Source organism: Crocodylus siamensis, chromosome 6, assembly GCF_052110815.1.
Source record: "Crocodylus siamensis isolate JL-2025a chromosome 6, ASM5211081v1, whole genome shotgun sequence".
NCBI lineage: Eukaryota > Metazoa > Chordata > Crocodylia > Crocodylidae > Crocodylus > Crocodylus siamensis.
Window position 1 is genome coordinate 64,210,950 of NC_143400.1, and position 14,075 is coordinate 64,225,024.

Below are 14,075 nucleotides of genomic sequence, written 5' to 3' on the forward strand. Positions count from 1 at the left end.
TGGTCAGAGGAGTGGTCTGCTTATTCTAGCAAAATAAAGGAAACCAAGAAGAAGCAATGACGAGCCTGACAGACAGAGTAGGTATGGAGCACTGGTCAAATAAGGCGATACTGGAGATAGCAGTGGGCTTTGACTGGGAGCTTTACACAGCATGACCAGAGGACTCAGAGGCTATGCTGAAATGCCTGCAGAAGCTCACTTAGGTCATCGGGGAGGATGAGGGTCAGAAGCTGGTAGAGGAATAGACACTGGAGAAGATCAACAAAACTCTCCACAGCTTCAAGAACAGTAAGACTCCCAGGGACGATGGCCTGCCAAGGAGTTCTACATTGCTTTCTAGGACCAGGTGGGCCCAGACCCGCTGGAGGTCTGTAGAGAACCCATGCAGGAGGCCACCTGAGAGAAGAAATGGAAAAAGGCCTCATAACCCTTCTTTACAAGAATGGGAGAAGTAGAACCCAGAACACTGGCATCCCACAATGCTTATGACCTTTGACTACAAAACTAATGGCCAAAATCCTGGCCAAGAGCTTTAAGTCCATTATAGGTGCAGTGATCCATGAGGACCAATTGTGTGTGGTGCCAAGATGACAGACGCATGGAGCCCTGATGTAGCTGTAACACATGCTACCAATTGGAGAGGGGCTGAATGCTGCCATGCTGAACCTCGACCTGGAGAGGGCCTATGACCAAGTGTTCCATTGGTTCCTGCTTGAGAAACTGAAAAGATCAGAATCCCCTGAACCTTCATCACCTAGATAAAGATGCTATACATTAATGAGAGTAGCAAGGTACTGGTAAATGAGTGCCTGACATCTCCAACTGTGGTGGAGTCAGGCATCTGTCAGGGCTGCCCACCATCCCCAATTCTGTTCATCTGTGTAATTCAAACTACTATGACAGTGGCTCAGGCAGGACCTCAGGATCAGCAGAGTAGATATCCCTGGGAGTAACCAGGAAGAGACAAGGGTCCTGGCCTACATGGATGACCTCAATATCATATGCAGGGACAAGTGGTCAATTTAAAGAGTGTTATAACACACCCACGTATACAGGGCAGCAACAGTGGCTAAGCTCAACATGAGCAAAACAACTGCCTACTCAGGAACCTGTCAGCCCTGTGGGTCTCCATCCACTTCAGTGGGGTAAAGATCCTCAAGGTGGAGCCTGAGCCACAGCTGACCAGACAGAAAGCATGAGAAAAGACTGAGACCAAGGCCAAACAGATTAATACTATAGAAATTGCACTGCCTGTCAACTGGGGGAAGGCGAGGGAAGGCGAGGGGAGGGGAGGGGCACAGGGCACTCACAAAGACAGTGTTACTACCAATGCCTCTACACACTGCACTAGTCTTCCCCTCCTCAAAGCAAGTCATTCGCAGAATCCAAAGAGCCATGTGCATCTTCTTCCAGGACTCCAGATGAGAGAAGGTGGCAAGGGCCACACTGAACAAAGCAAAATGGTCTGGAGGCGGAGTACTGCCAGGCATCCCACTGTTCTTCTGGGTCAAGTACATAAGCCAGATCTGCAAAGTTGCAATAAGGACAGAATCTAAAACAGCTAACTTCGTAAAGTGTTTTACAGATCCACTACTGCGAAAGTGGTCAGTGTACACAATAACGAATGCAAGCCCATGGACCAGGGCATTGCCATGGTTCTACGAGGTCCTGAAGCACTTCTAGGACAAATAAAAACTGCATGACAAGGCCGCAGCAACCCTGATGAACCACTGTAAGATTCTAGAGACAGTAAAGGCAAGAGATATCATGTTGCCTATGGACCTACTACCCAGCAACAACCACCTGGCCATGTGGGAGCAAATCTTCCATAAGGAGCTGCAGAAGGAGCATAGAGACTTGAACTGGCAGGTAGCCCACCAGGCACTCCTAGCATGGCCATGGAAAAACAGTGAATTAGCAGAGGCTCAAACTGCCCCAGGCAAACCTGCCAGTGGGAGCCACAAACAATCAACCACCTCCTCCAGAACTGCCTATACGCTAGAGAGGTTTGGAAGATAATACATGTACTTCTTCTAGTGGTGACGGAGTTCATAACCCTGACCAGAGAGGCAGTTCTGTATGGGCACTTGACTAAGAAGCAAGCGACCCCAACAGCCCGCTTTGACCAATTCATCTCCTGCTTCAGGAATGCCCTGTGGAGCACTAGCAACCTGCTCATAAACAGACAAACAAATCTCTCAGTCAAGGGCTAAATCAAAATTGGACTGAGTGAGATGTACTGGTACTGCAGAAAAATGGTAGAAGACGACAGACGAGAGACGGCAAATGTCACATGGAAGACAGGGCACTGGCATAGACTGCTCAGAGGCAGGTCCCCTGAAAAGAGCAGCGATGATGACAATGAGAACAACAATGATGACAACATTTGTTGATGACGACAAATACATGATGAGTGAAAGTTCTGGACAAATAGGCAGACGAGTTGGTGGGGAAATGAGGAGAAGGGAAAGGGGAAGTGGGGAGGGCACTGACGTGGCCTCCATGTAATTGTTATGGTTAAAAGGTGACAGAAATGGGCAAATGGGTGCTCAGGCACATAGGAACGTTGGTGTGTGGTGCAGTTTTATAATGGGAATGAGAATGGTGCAAGTGTAAAAGTGTGTATTGGACCATCAAGTGACCCACAGGTTGGTAGAGCTATAGCAAAATATTCAATCTAGATAGATAGATAGATAGATATCCATCTATATTTCTCCATTTTATTTTAATTTTTTGCAAAAAAAAAAGTGGTAGGTTTCCATCAGCATGTTTCCCCATATGGGCCATGTACTTTATAGTTATGTTGGCTGTATTTAAATTAGCTTCTATCTGGTTTCCATTACTGAGCACAGACTGCTTTTAGCAGCAGTTCTAAGACAGGCAATGCATTTAATGAGATTTCCTTATATGGGAATGTAAGACGAGGGGCTTTTTTCCCCCATGTTGATTGGGGGGGGAAACATTATAAATTCAAGTAAAAAGGATAAGGTGTGCTGCAATGAATACAAGATTCCCCAGTGAGGCTGGACTGCTGCACAAAGCAGCAACACAGTAAGAGTCTCTCATTAGAGTTCATATATAAAGCAAATTCTGAATGTCTTATTGCCAGATATTGGATTATAAGATTTTTGTAAGATGCATGATAACTGTTTACAATTTACTACCAGTCACCTTCAGCAATCTTGATTATTTTAAATGCTGGTTCTCAGTCATTCAAACTTGGCTCAGCATTACATGTTTTATGCATCTATTATGACATTAGTGTTAGAAGGCACATATAATGCTGTACTTAATACTGTTTCCCATATAGATATATATAACGAGACTGATTTAAAATAGCAGTATTATGCCAAATTGAAAGCATCTGCTAGTATCAAATCACACTGAGGGGGTATCAGTTCTTAGCCCTGTAAAATTTAAACACTTAAAACAAGAGAAAATTAAAAGCAGAAAAACTGTTTATTTTAAATTGTGTTCAAAAGAGCCAAATTGCATTGCATGGCCTCTTGATTAGTCAAGACTGAAGGTCATCTGGCTCCTGGGAGCTTCAAGGCAAGGAAACAATGGTCTGGGTCACAGAGAGCCTGGGGCTTCCTGCAACCCAGAATTTTAAACATACAGGGCACACCTACATGAGATGTTTACTGCAGAGTTGCCAAATTAGCTCTGCAGTAAAATGTGACCGTCTACATGTGCCATGCTATTATGACAGAGTTAACTAATTAACTGCGCCATAGGATAGTACTACCAGACACAAGTACCATCCTACAATGGAATATTTACTCCAGTACAACACATATGTAGATGCTGACCTGGTCGATGGGGGCACAAGAGTGCTTCAGTGTGTGGACTGCCTGCTGGGTAGCCCTGCACTGAAGCACCCTTGTACCCCAGCTGGCTCCTCTGCAGCACATTGAACTGGGTCAGAGCAGCCCCAGGCCAGCAGACTGACCCCTAGGGCCTCCTGAGAGCCAGGGCTGCTCTGCCCCATCTCAGTGTGCTATGGTCTCAGGCACACATGCAAATAGTGCACTTGGGAGCAATAAACTCCAGCACAACTGCGTTAGGGTTTATTCAGGTGCACTAATTGCAGTAGTAGACACGTTCACCAAGTAGTTTTAAAATGGCTGGGCACAAAGTTTGCAAGGGTCCTAGTCAAGGGGCTTCCCACACCAGTAACCTTGCAACCCACTCAACCTGTACCCCACTGCTGGCACCAGACTAAAGCTGTTCCAGTTTAATGCTAACAATCAGCAATTACTGGTATTGGGGCAACCCCTGATGGGTTCCAAATCTGGGACTGCCCAGGTCCTAAAGTTGACAATCAGCTGAATGTCAGCATTGGGATGATGGGGCATGCCATGCATTCATTGCATGGTACCATACAAACCAGCTGCAAAGATGTTCCACATTTTATGTAGATTATCTTTGTGGATGATTTGCCATTTTATGGAGCCATAAATTGGCTGAATGTGTGGCATGGCACAATTAACGTAGATGCCATGAGCCTAAAAGGCTACAAGGCTGGAGACTAGAAATACAAAGTTTCCATAGGGAGCTTCATATATGCTCTCTCATAAAGTCAAGTGATGGTTCACAAAACTGAACTCAGAAACATGACAATTTAAAATTATACATTGTAACCGGTGACTACCTTAGCATACAATAAAAACACTCTGGAACTGCAAGTTCAAATCTCAACACACAGCCTTTATTCTTTCAGATAGATCTTCTTTGAAGGGCACTATGTACTGTCTTGGAGGTTAATCTTATTAGAAACAGAGATGTTGAATGGCCATTAAAAATGAATACTAAAAATCAAGCTACTTTTCAAAAGATTATTTAAACGCACGTTTTTCACAGTTCTTGATCAAGTTCTTCCCACTCCACATGCCATCAACTACTGACATACATTGTACTGAGTGTCATTTTTGTCACCTAGGCAATTATGTTCAACCACAGAGTTAGCTTAATTTCAGTAATATTATGGGGCTACAGTTTTCAAAATAATGTGGGATTCTTTTTATACACATGTAAAAGGCTATCACTACCAATCAAAGGAAGAAAATCATGCTAAAAGGTATGCTGTATAATTTACTCTTTTGAGTTTTTTGTTTAGATTTTTTAATTTATTTTAATACTCACGTTTATTAATAAAGAACTAAAAGATATTGTCTTCTACATATCAAAAAAGTTTCCAGAAACTATATCTAAAAATTCTACATCTATTTTGAAAAGAATTAAGCCATGACCATTTGCAGGTGTTAATGTTTTAGCTCGTAATTTTGTGGATTGGGGCAGAACTTATTCCCTAGTACTCCAACGTATATACCTACAGAACTATATCAAATGATAAAACAGCCTTTTATGTATGACTCCCTTAAACAGAGTGTTCTCACCTTTATTTCATCCCATTTCAGATCTACAACTTTCTGTCCTGCTTTTGGCTGCCATGTAGGTAATGTCATAGTCGCTCTTGAATGTGGTAAAATAATGTCAGGTTCCAAAGTTGATGAAACTGGTTGGATCTGTCTTGGTGCCAGTGACTCTGTCCATCCAGAGACTGGAGGACTGTGAAATGAATGTTCACAGTTTGTTCCTTCATAATCTTCATCACAAATACAGAGATAGCCTTCTCCACTTTTGCTGCAGTTACCATGGTGACATGGGTTGCTGGCACAAGGATCTGAAACAAACTAGACAAAAAAAATATAGGTCAGTTACTGTATATGAAAGATTTGCTTCTGAATTTCAGAAATGCCATCACATGAGATTTCCCTTTCCTCCTCCCCGTCAATATATTTAGCATTCAAAAATATGTGCTCATGTCAAAATTAAGTCTTGATGGAATCTCAGTGATTTCAAAAGATTAAATAAGAATAAAGAATAATTATATGGCTCTCTTTCCCCAGGTCACTGAACACTACTTCAGTCATGATACTGGCCTATATAAACAGAGTAGTAAAGAAAACAGATAATGTTCAAATTTTCAACTCTGCCAAGATGACCTGATGGCAACTTCCTGGGGACATATTACAAAAATATTTGCCATTAGATGCAATTTGGTGCATTCCAAAGGCAAAAAAGGACTGGTCTATCTATCTTTGTGTGACAAGGATAAAATTAGGAACAGAAGAAAAGGACACAGGACTGAAAGATCTCCTGGGTCATGAAGTCTAGCTCTATGCTGCCACAGAAAGATGTGTCATATAACCAATTCATAAGTTTATCAAGCTCCATCTTAAAATTGGTCAGTCTTTTCCCCCGCCGTCCACTGCTCATATTAGAAATGAAGCAGTGATAAATAAATAAATGGAATGATAGGGTGTTTGCCTGTACTGGTAGAGGACTGGACTCAGTGACCCAGGGATTTTTTCTAGTGCTAAATTCATTCTTCTAATTTCCAGCCTAAATTTACTCATGTCAAGTTTATACCCATTTTTCCTATGTCAGCATTGTCCTTTATCTTGAGTACTTTTTCCCCTCCTAACCCCAACTGTATTTACAGAATACAACTGTATAGTCTCTCAGCCTTGATTTTGCTCTTTTAGTCCCCTATCATAAATAGGCTCTCTGCTCCCCTAATAATCCTGTTCCAATTGTAATTAATCTTCCCTAAATAATTTTAGGGGACCAGAACCATGCACTGTATTCCAGATGAGGTCTCAATAGAACCTTTTATCATAACATTAATATTTCCCTATTTTACTTGAAACAATTTGCCTGATGCCTCCCATGATCTCATTTTCCATTTAGTCATGCCACGCTGGTGGCTCAGCTATCCCGCAAGTAGATAAGACATCTAGGTCCGTCTTTTCTACTGCTGTTTCCAAGTAATAAATCTGCAGTCAATTTCTCTAGTCCTCAGTGTCACTCAGGCCTCTTAGCATGATATGCTGATCCTCCTCTATACTGACACAAAGCAGGGAGGTACTGTCATCAGAAATTAACTTAGTACACTCTTAACTTTAACTAATTTAGTGTAGATACCTGAGCAGTATCTCGAGGGAGAGCTCAGCTCATTAGTATAGCTTGCAGTCCACTAGCATTTACCACATGAAGAAGATCTTACATCACTAAGGACTTGATTCAGCAAAAAATAAATTACCTGTATTGCAAAAACTTACAAAACCTGTACTTCAGGACGTTGCAAAATTTAGTTGTATTTTTCACTGAAACAGGCATCAAAGGACTAGTATATGGAGGTATATGGAATATTGGGAAATAGTGTTAGAAAAGATTAAACAAAAAAAACTTTGGCTAACAGGGTGGGATCTCCCTTTATGGAGGAACAGCCAACCCTGTTCAGAGACCTCAGCTGTGGGGCTAAGTAGAAGAAAAAGCAATGGGAAGGAAGAAGCACACTGTGAAGAAAAACTTTCTGGAAAGAGAAGCCAGGCTGCTGTGCTGGAGCCAGAAAAAGGGACTGTTTTCCTGGGGCATATACAGACATGGCTTGATGTCTCATTTGTACCACCATTAAATAGAAGTTGACACCCTTTGTTGTGCCATATGAAAAGAAAATCAATGGTGCAACAAAAGACTGCTGCTTAATTGTAGCAGATACCTTTTGCCTTTGTCACACTTTCCCTGTTCAAGCCAGACCAGTGTCCCAGATTTGGCTGGGTGGGGAAAATCCTTCCCTGCTCATCCAGATTCCTACCCCAGGTGTGGCTGGGCAGATAATGGTCCTTTCCTGCTTTCCCCACTCAGCCAGAACCATGCTCCAGATCTGCCTGGATGAGGAAAGCAGGCAGATCATACAGTCACTTGTCCCACACCAAAGACAGGGCAAGAGGCAACATGTTTTTGCTGAGTGAAGTGGATTGGCTGTGCTGGGACACACTGCAGCACAGCTGATCCACTTCATTCAGCAATATCTGTTTCTAGCCCTAATGTCTGGAAGAGGATAAAGGATTTTGTTTGTTTACTGAATTTTGCTTTGGAGAACTGGATGAGGAATTCATAAGGGGGCAAATTCTCCTGCAGGAGCCAATAGGATAAATGACCTGCTTCACTTTCTCATTTTCATTTTGGCAAACATAAAAGAATTTTGAGAGAACAGGAAAAATTGTACCAACTATATTACATGATTTTTTTATTTAGACTATTATTTTTATTTATATAAATAATAACTGATTGTTTACATGCAAAAGCATGGTCTTTCACATTCTTGTGGTTTGGAACCTTCTTAAGCATAATAAATGAATGACCATTTAACTGATCTTAAAAAATTACATGGCATGAGCAGCACATCATTGTTTTGCAGAAATATGTATTCTTCTTAGAATCATAGAAAATTAAGGTTAGAAGGGATATCAGGAGGTCATCTAGTCCAAATGCCTGCTCAAAGCAAGACCATCCCCAACTGTATCATCCAAACAAAGGCTTTGTCTACCCAGGTCTTAAAAACCTCAATAGATAAAGATTCCACAATCACTCTGGGTAGCTGGCTCCAGTATTTTATTATCCTCTTTGTGAGAACTTTTTCTCAATAGGTAACCTACACATCCCTTGCTATAACTTGAGACTATTGCTCCTTGCCTGTTATCTGCCACCACTGAGAACACTTTAGCTCCATTGTCTTTGGAACCACCATTCAGGGGCTGTTATTAAATCCCTCTTCAGTGTTCTCTTGTCTAAACTAAATAAGCCCAGTTCCTTCAGTCTTTCCTCATATGGCATGTGACCCTCCCTCTAGCCATTTTCACTGCCCTCCGCTAGACTCTCCAATTTGCCCAAATCCTTTCTATAGTCAGGGGCCCAAAACTAGACACAGTACTCCAGATGTGGCTTCACCAGTGCCTAACAGAGGGGAATAATCACTTCCCTTGATCTGCTGGCAACAGTCCTACTATGCAAGCCAGTACAGTGGTAGCCTTCTCAAAATGGGCGTAGTGTTGGTTCAGATTCAGCTCACTGTCCACTGCAACTACCAGGTCTTTTTCTGCAAAGCTGCTGCTTAACCAGTCAGTTGCCAGTCTGTACTGGCGTATGGGACTGTTCTGTCCTAAGTGCAGGACTTGGCACTTGTCCTTATTGAACTTCATGAGATTTCTTTTGGTCCAATCCTGTAATCTGTCTAAGTCTTTCTGAATCCTAGCCCTAGCCTCAGCACAGGTTTATCCAAAAGTCTTATGAAGTGTATCTCATTATTACTATTTCTTGCCATTTTATAGGCATCTACACTAAGTTTAGCTCTAGCCAAGGATTCTGTGAATGGCTATTATATGGTTAGAGAGTTGTATTGATTCCTTATCACTATATTTATTTTTCTTGAAACCAAATTATGTACATTTATTTCTCTAACACTAGTTTTAAACATCATCATCAATGGGTGCATCTACATGTGCAATTAATAAGACATAGTAAACTCCAGAGCAGTTCAAGCCAGAGTAAACTGCTCCTGCGGGAGAATCGACACATGTGCCCAGAAGAGCAACAATTTGAGCCAGGATGGAGCAGGCTCCTGGCTGGCTGGGCTGACCAGGCACAATGTACACCTGCAGTCAGCATTTACACATGTGTTTTAGCATAGTAAATTACTCTGCTCTAAAATAGTAGTGGTCCCCATCAGTACTCTCTTTTGGCAGAGTTAATTAGCTTACCATGCCCTAATACTGCCACACGTGTAGACTGTAATGCTTCACTGCAAAGTAAATTGTCCACTACACAGTAAAGTGCACATGTAGATGCACCCACTATATGCAGAAAAGTCTTTTCGAAAACCAGCCATATTTATGATATACACCCAAAAATTTCAACAAAGAATAGGATCAGCCAGTATACTGTCAAGTATTCTTCACTGTTAGGCAGCTTTTTTTAAATACTATGGTTTCAAACACAGTCAGGCCAGAAATCCAAGTCTGTGTAAAAAGTGAAATCAAACCCCCAGTTTTGAGAATTTCCAAATCAGAAAATTTAAAATCTTGATTTGAATCTATTCTTCCAAATTTCAGAGCATTTAAAAACTACTAGTTACAGAGGTATACTCCTTTTGTGAACTTGGATCCAGATTTACATTTAGAAGGATAGTGGGGTTAGAGAAGCAATTCATCCTATTGCCTAGTTTTAAGGCTGGGCTGTTTAATACTTGTGACAGACAACAAGCTGACATCTTGGAAACCTAGTATACAATCTCTTTGATGAGTATCAAAATATACATAGAAATCAATATTACCGTCTTCAGGAACGATAAATGCTGTTACCCAACAGCAAATGAAAAAAATAAGGATAGTAAAATTTATTCTCCACGCGAGTGTTCTGTGGAGTAATTAACTAGTTCTTGTAAAGCACTATACATGTGCATTATTTTGTATTCTAGATAAGGATTGGAAAGTCCTGGCAGATGCATGAAAAGGGAAAAAATAATGACCAATGTTTCTGTCTTGAATGTGGAAACTTATTTTCTGAATCTTGCCATAAGAACTCAAGTGTGCCCCTTTTTTTAGGTCTACTGTTTATGCCAAAATACCAATTTATGTGAAATGCAGGGAGAAGGGCAGCATCAGAAAAAAAAAAGTTTCTAGGAATTGTTAACAAACAATACATAAGAATCTTGGGCTAGTCTAATTATTTAGCTCACTAAGGCCATCATCTGTCATTCTAGAAAATGTTCTTCTGAATTTAAAGATCAAAATTTGACATTAAATAATTTTAAAATATGTTATAGTAAGCTTAATATAAATATAAAATATACATACAATATAAAATATATTAATATAAGTATAAAATATTGTAGTAAGCCAATATAACTATTATTATTGTTGTTATTAATGTGTGCTACTGAAGTTTGAAGGGAAGTAAAATTAATGGGCTTAGGGGAAATTATTAGCTAGGCACCTGAAACTACAATTTTGACAGTTGTATTCTCCTCTGCAGGTGCAAAGATATTACTTACTTCATTTCAGTGTACTCAGTTCAGTTTAATTCAATAGCTAGGGCTGTTTGTACACGAAATGAGAGGTGTGTGAGCACAACACTTTAAAATCCGGCTAAATGCTTTTGCACCACTTTAATGGTGTTGGTTTGTACGCCTCGGTGGCATATTGTGCCTTAATTCCAGCCGCTGCAGGAAATTCAGTGGCATAATGCACCTTAAAATGACTTGAGGCACAGCAAACTAAAACCCCTTGAAGGAGTTTTAGTTTGCTGCCCCTACAGCCACAAAACAAAGCACCAGGCTCCATTCATCTCCACGGCTCTTCAGGAAGCCCTGCAATCTGATAGCAGCCCAGGAAAGCAGGCTCTACCCAAGAAAAGCAGCTAGCCTGATCCCCTCCCCGCTACCCGGAGCCTGCCTGAGCTGTACAGGGGCCTGGTGCTTCCCTCCATGGCTGAGGTGCCCCCTGGGACCGCCTGAGCCAGGTGTCTGTGGGTGAGTGCTGCCTGTGGGGGGAACCACCACTGCCACGGAGGAAAGCACCACCCCCACACGCCCAGCCCAGGGTCCACTTCGCCCACAAGCAGCTCACCCTCCCCTCCCTGCCAGAGAGTCAGGTAAGTCAGTGGGGTATGTGCACGACACAGGGGTTTAATCAGCCCTAAATTGAAGTGGTGTTTTTAAAACTCACTGCTTCAATTTAGGGCCCCTATTTCATCTATACATGCCCCAGTTCACTAGAAGTTAAGATGACAAATAAGAGTCGAAAGAAGAAAGATAGCTTACTATACATGAATAAAAACAAGCTATGAGAAGCCAGGATCTATTAACTGTAAAATACTGAGGGACATGGTACCCAGTCAGTTCAATTTGCTGACTATAGATAATATATATTTTAATAGTTTTTAAATGAAAAATGATATTCTTCTGTTTTCATCAGATTTTTAAAAATTACTTAAATAACGCCTTCTTATTTTGAAATTAAATTCAAATTTATATCCAAAAGAAGCTTGACACAAATCTGAAGTAAAAATGAACCATATGAAACCATGAGGGGCCAGCAGGGGACTGCATGCTTAGGGGCAACCAACATGGGTTCATCAGTGGCAGGTCCTGTCAGACCAACCTGGTGGCCTTTTACAATCAGATCACCAGATCATTAGATGCAGGGGTAGCAGTGGATATAGTCTTCCTGGACTTCCGGAAGGCTTTTCACACTATCTCTCACCCCGTTCTCATTAAGAAACTGGGGGGCTGTGGTGTAGACACCCACACAGTCAAATGGGTCACCAACTGGCTGAAGGGCCGCACCCAGAGGGTGGCAGTAGATGGGTCCTTCTCAACCTGGAAGGACGTGGGCAGTGGGGTTCCGCAGGGCTCTGTCCTCGGGCCCGCACTGTTCAACATCTTCATCAGTGATTTGGACAAGGGGGTAAAAAGCACCCTGTTCAAATTTGCTGATGACACTAAGATGTGGGGGGACGTGGGAACACTGGAAGGATGCAACAGGCTACAATCAGACCTGGACAGGTTACAAGGGTGGGCGGATGAGAATAGGATGGGTTTCAACACTGACAAGTGCAAGGTGATACACCTCGGGAGGAACAACCAGCACCATACCTACAGGTTGGGGAACTCCCCTCTTGTCAGCACAGAGGCGGAAAAGGATCTTGGGGCCATCATTGACTCCAAGATGAACATGGGCTGGCAGTGTGGGGAGGCAGTTAGGAAGGCCAACCATACCTTGTCACGCATCCACAGATGCATCTCGAGCAAGTCCAGAGAGGTGATCCTCCCCCTCTATGCGGCACTGGTCAGGCCTCAGTTGGAGTATTGCGTCCAGTTCTGGGCACCACACTTCAAGAGGGATGTCGACAGCATGGAGAGGGTCCAGAGGAGGGCCACTCGTATGATCGGGGGCAGCAGGGCAGGCCCTATGAGGACAGGCTGCGGGACCTGAACCTGTTCAGCCTCCAAAAGAGAAGGCTGAGGGGGGGATCTTGTGGCCTGTTATAAACTAGTCAGGGGGATCAGCAGGCATTGGGGGAGTCCCTGTTCCCCCGAGCACCGCCAGGAGTGACCAGGAATAACGGTCACCAGCTGGCAGAGGGCAGGTTTAGGTTAGATATCAGGAGGTGCTATTTCACGGTCAGGGCAGCTAGGGTCTGGAAACAACTTCCAAGAGAAGTGGTGCAGGCTTCTACCCTGGGTTTTTTTAAGAGGAGGTTAGATGAACATCTTGCTGGGGTCGTTTGACCCCAGTGTTCTTTCCTGCCATGGGGTCAGACTAGATGATCTGCTCAGGTCCCTTCCAACCCTAGAAACTATGAAACTATGAAATATATATAAATAAAAAAAATCTGACCATTTCCTAACAAAATAAAGTATAGAACTTTATCATCTGTATACATGCATATTAAACTATATGATTAGCTAATTATGTATACAAGCGTATGTTTCTAAATAGCAAAAAATAGGGACTGAGTTTAGGAGAAAGTCTATTGATATCCACATGACTTAAAGGTTATCCTTTTTTTTTCCCTTTAAGAAAGCAACTAACCGTTTGAATACAGAACAAGACATTAAGCTTTAGGTTTCTTTCTTTCCATTTTAAATAGGGATTAGTTAATTAGATATCTTTATGCATGTCAATCAGCTCTGCACAGAAGACATTGGGAGACTATTCTACTACAAACAGGTTGCATCTAGACATACAATTAATGTGAAGAAATAAACTCCAGAGCTGTTCACACTGGAGTCAACTGCTCCCGAGTGCAGCATCTACATGTGCACCCAGGTAAGCAGCAATTTGAGCTGGGTGGCACAGACCCCCAGTGGGCTGGGCTGACTGGGTGCAATTAATGCGCCCGGTCAGCATCTGCACATGTGTTTCAGTTCAGCAAGTTACTCCACCGTAAGACAGTAATGTCCCCAACAATAATATCCTATGGCAGAGTTAATTAGTTTACTCCGCCCTAATACCAGCTCATGTGGAGACAGTGATACTTTACTGCAGAGTTAACTGGGCAACTCCACAATAAAGCGCATGTGTAGATGCACCCACAGTATCCTTCCAATCCACCTAGTGGACCTCACATCAGGACAGTCCCGGTTTACTGTGCATTCTGAATCTCAAAAGATTGATTTTAAATAGGTGGCCCATAGAGAAATACAGTTCTTGTTTTATATAAAT

The 14,075-nt window shown here is 42.3% G+C and overlaps 1 protein-coding gene across 2 annotated transcripts in view; it reads right to left on the reverse strand.

Annotated features, from left to right (window-relative positions):
- The window catches only part of DNER (delta/notch like EGF repeat containing), a 352,845-nt gene that overhangs the window by 235,851 nt on the left and 102,919 nt on the right, over positions 1-14,075 (reverse strand). For both annotated transcript variants that reach the window (XM_090054479.1, XM_090054478.1), the window contains exon 2: positions 5,400-5,696. In XM_090054479.1, coding sequence (XP_089910605.1) covers positions 5,400-5,696 — 297 coding nt within the window. The remainder of the gene's footprint in view (positions 1-5,399; positions 5,697-14,075) is intronic.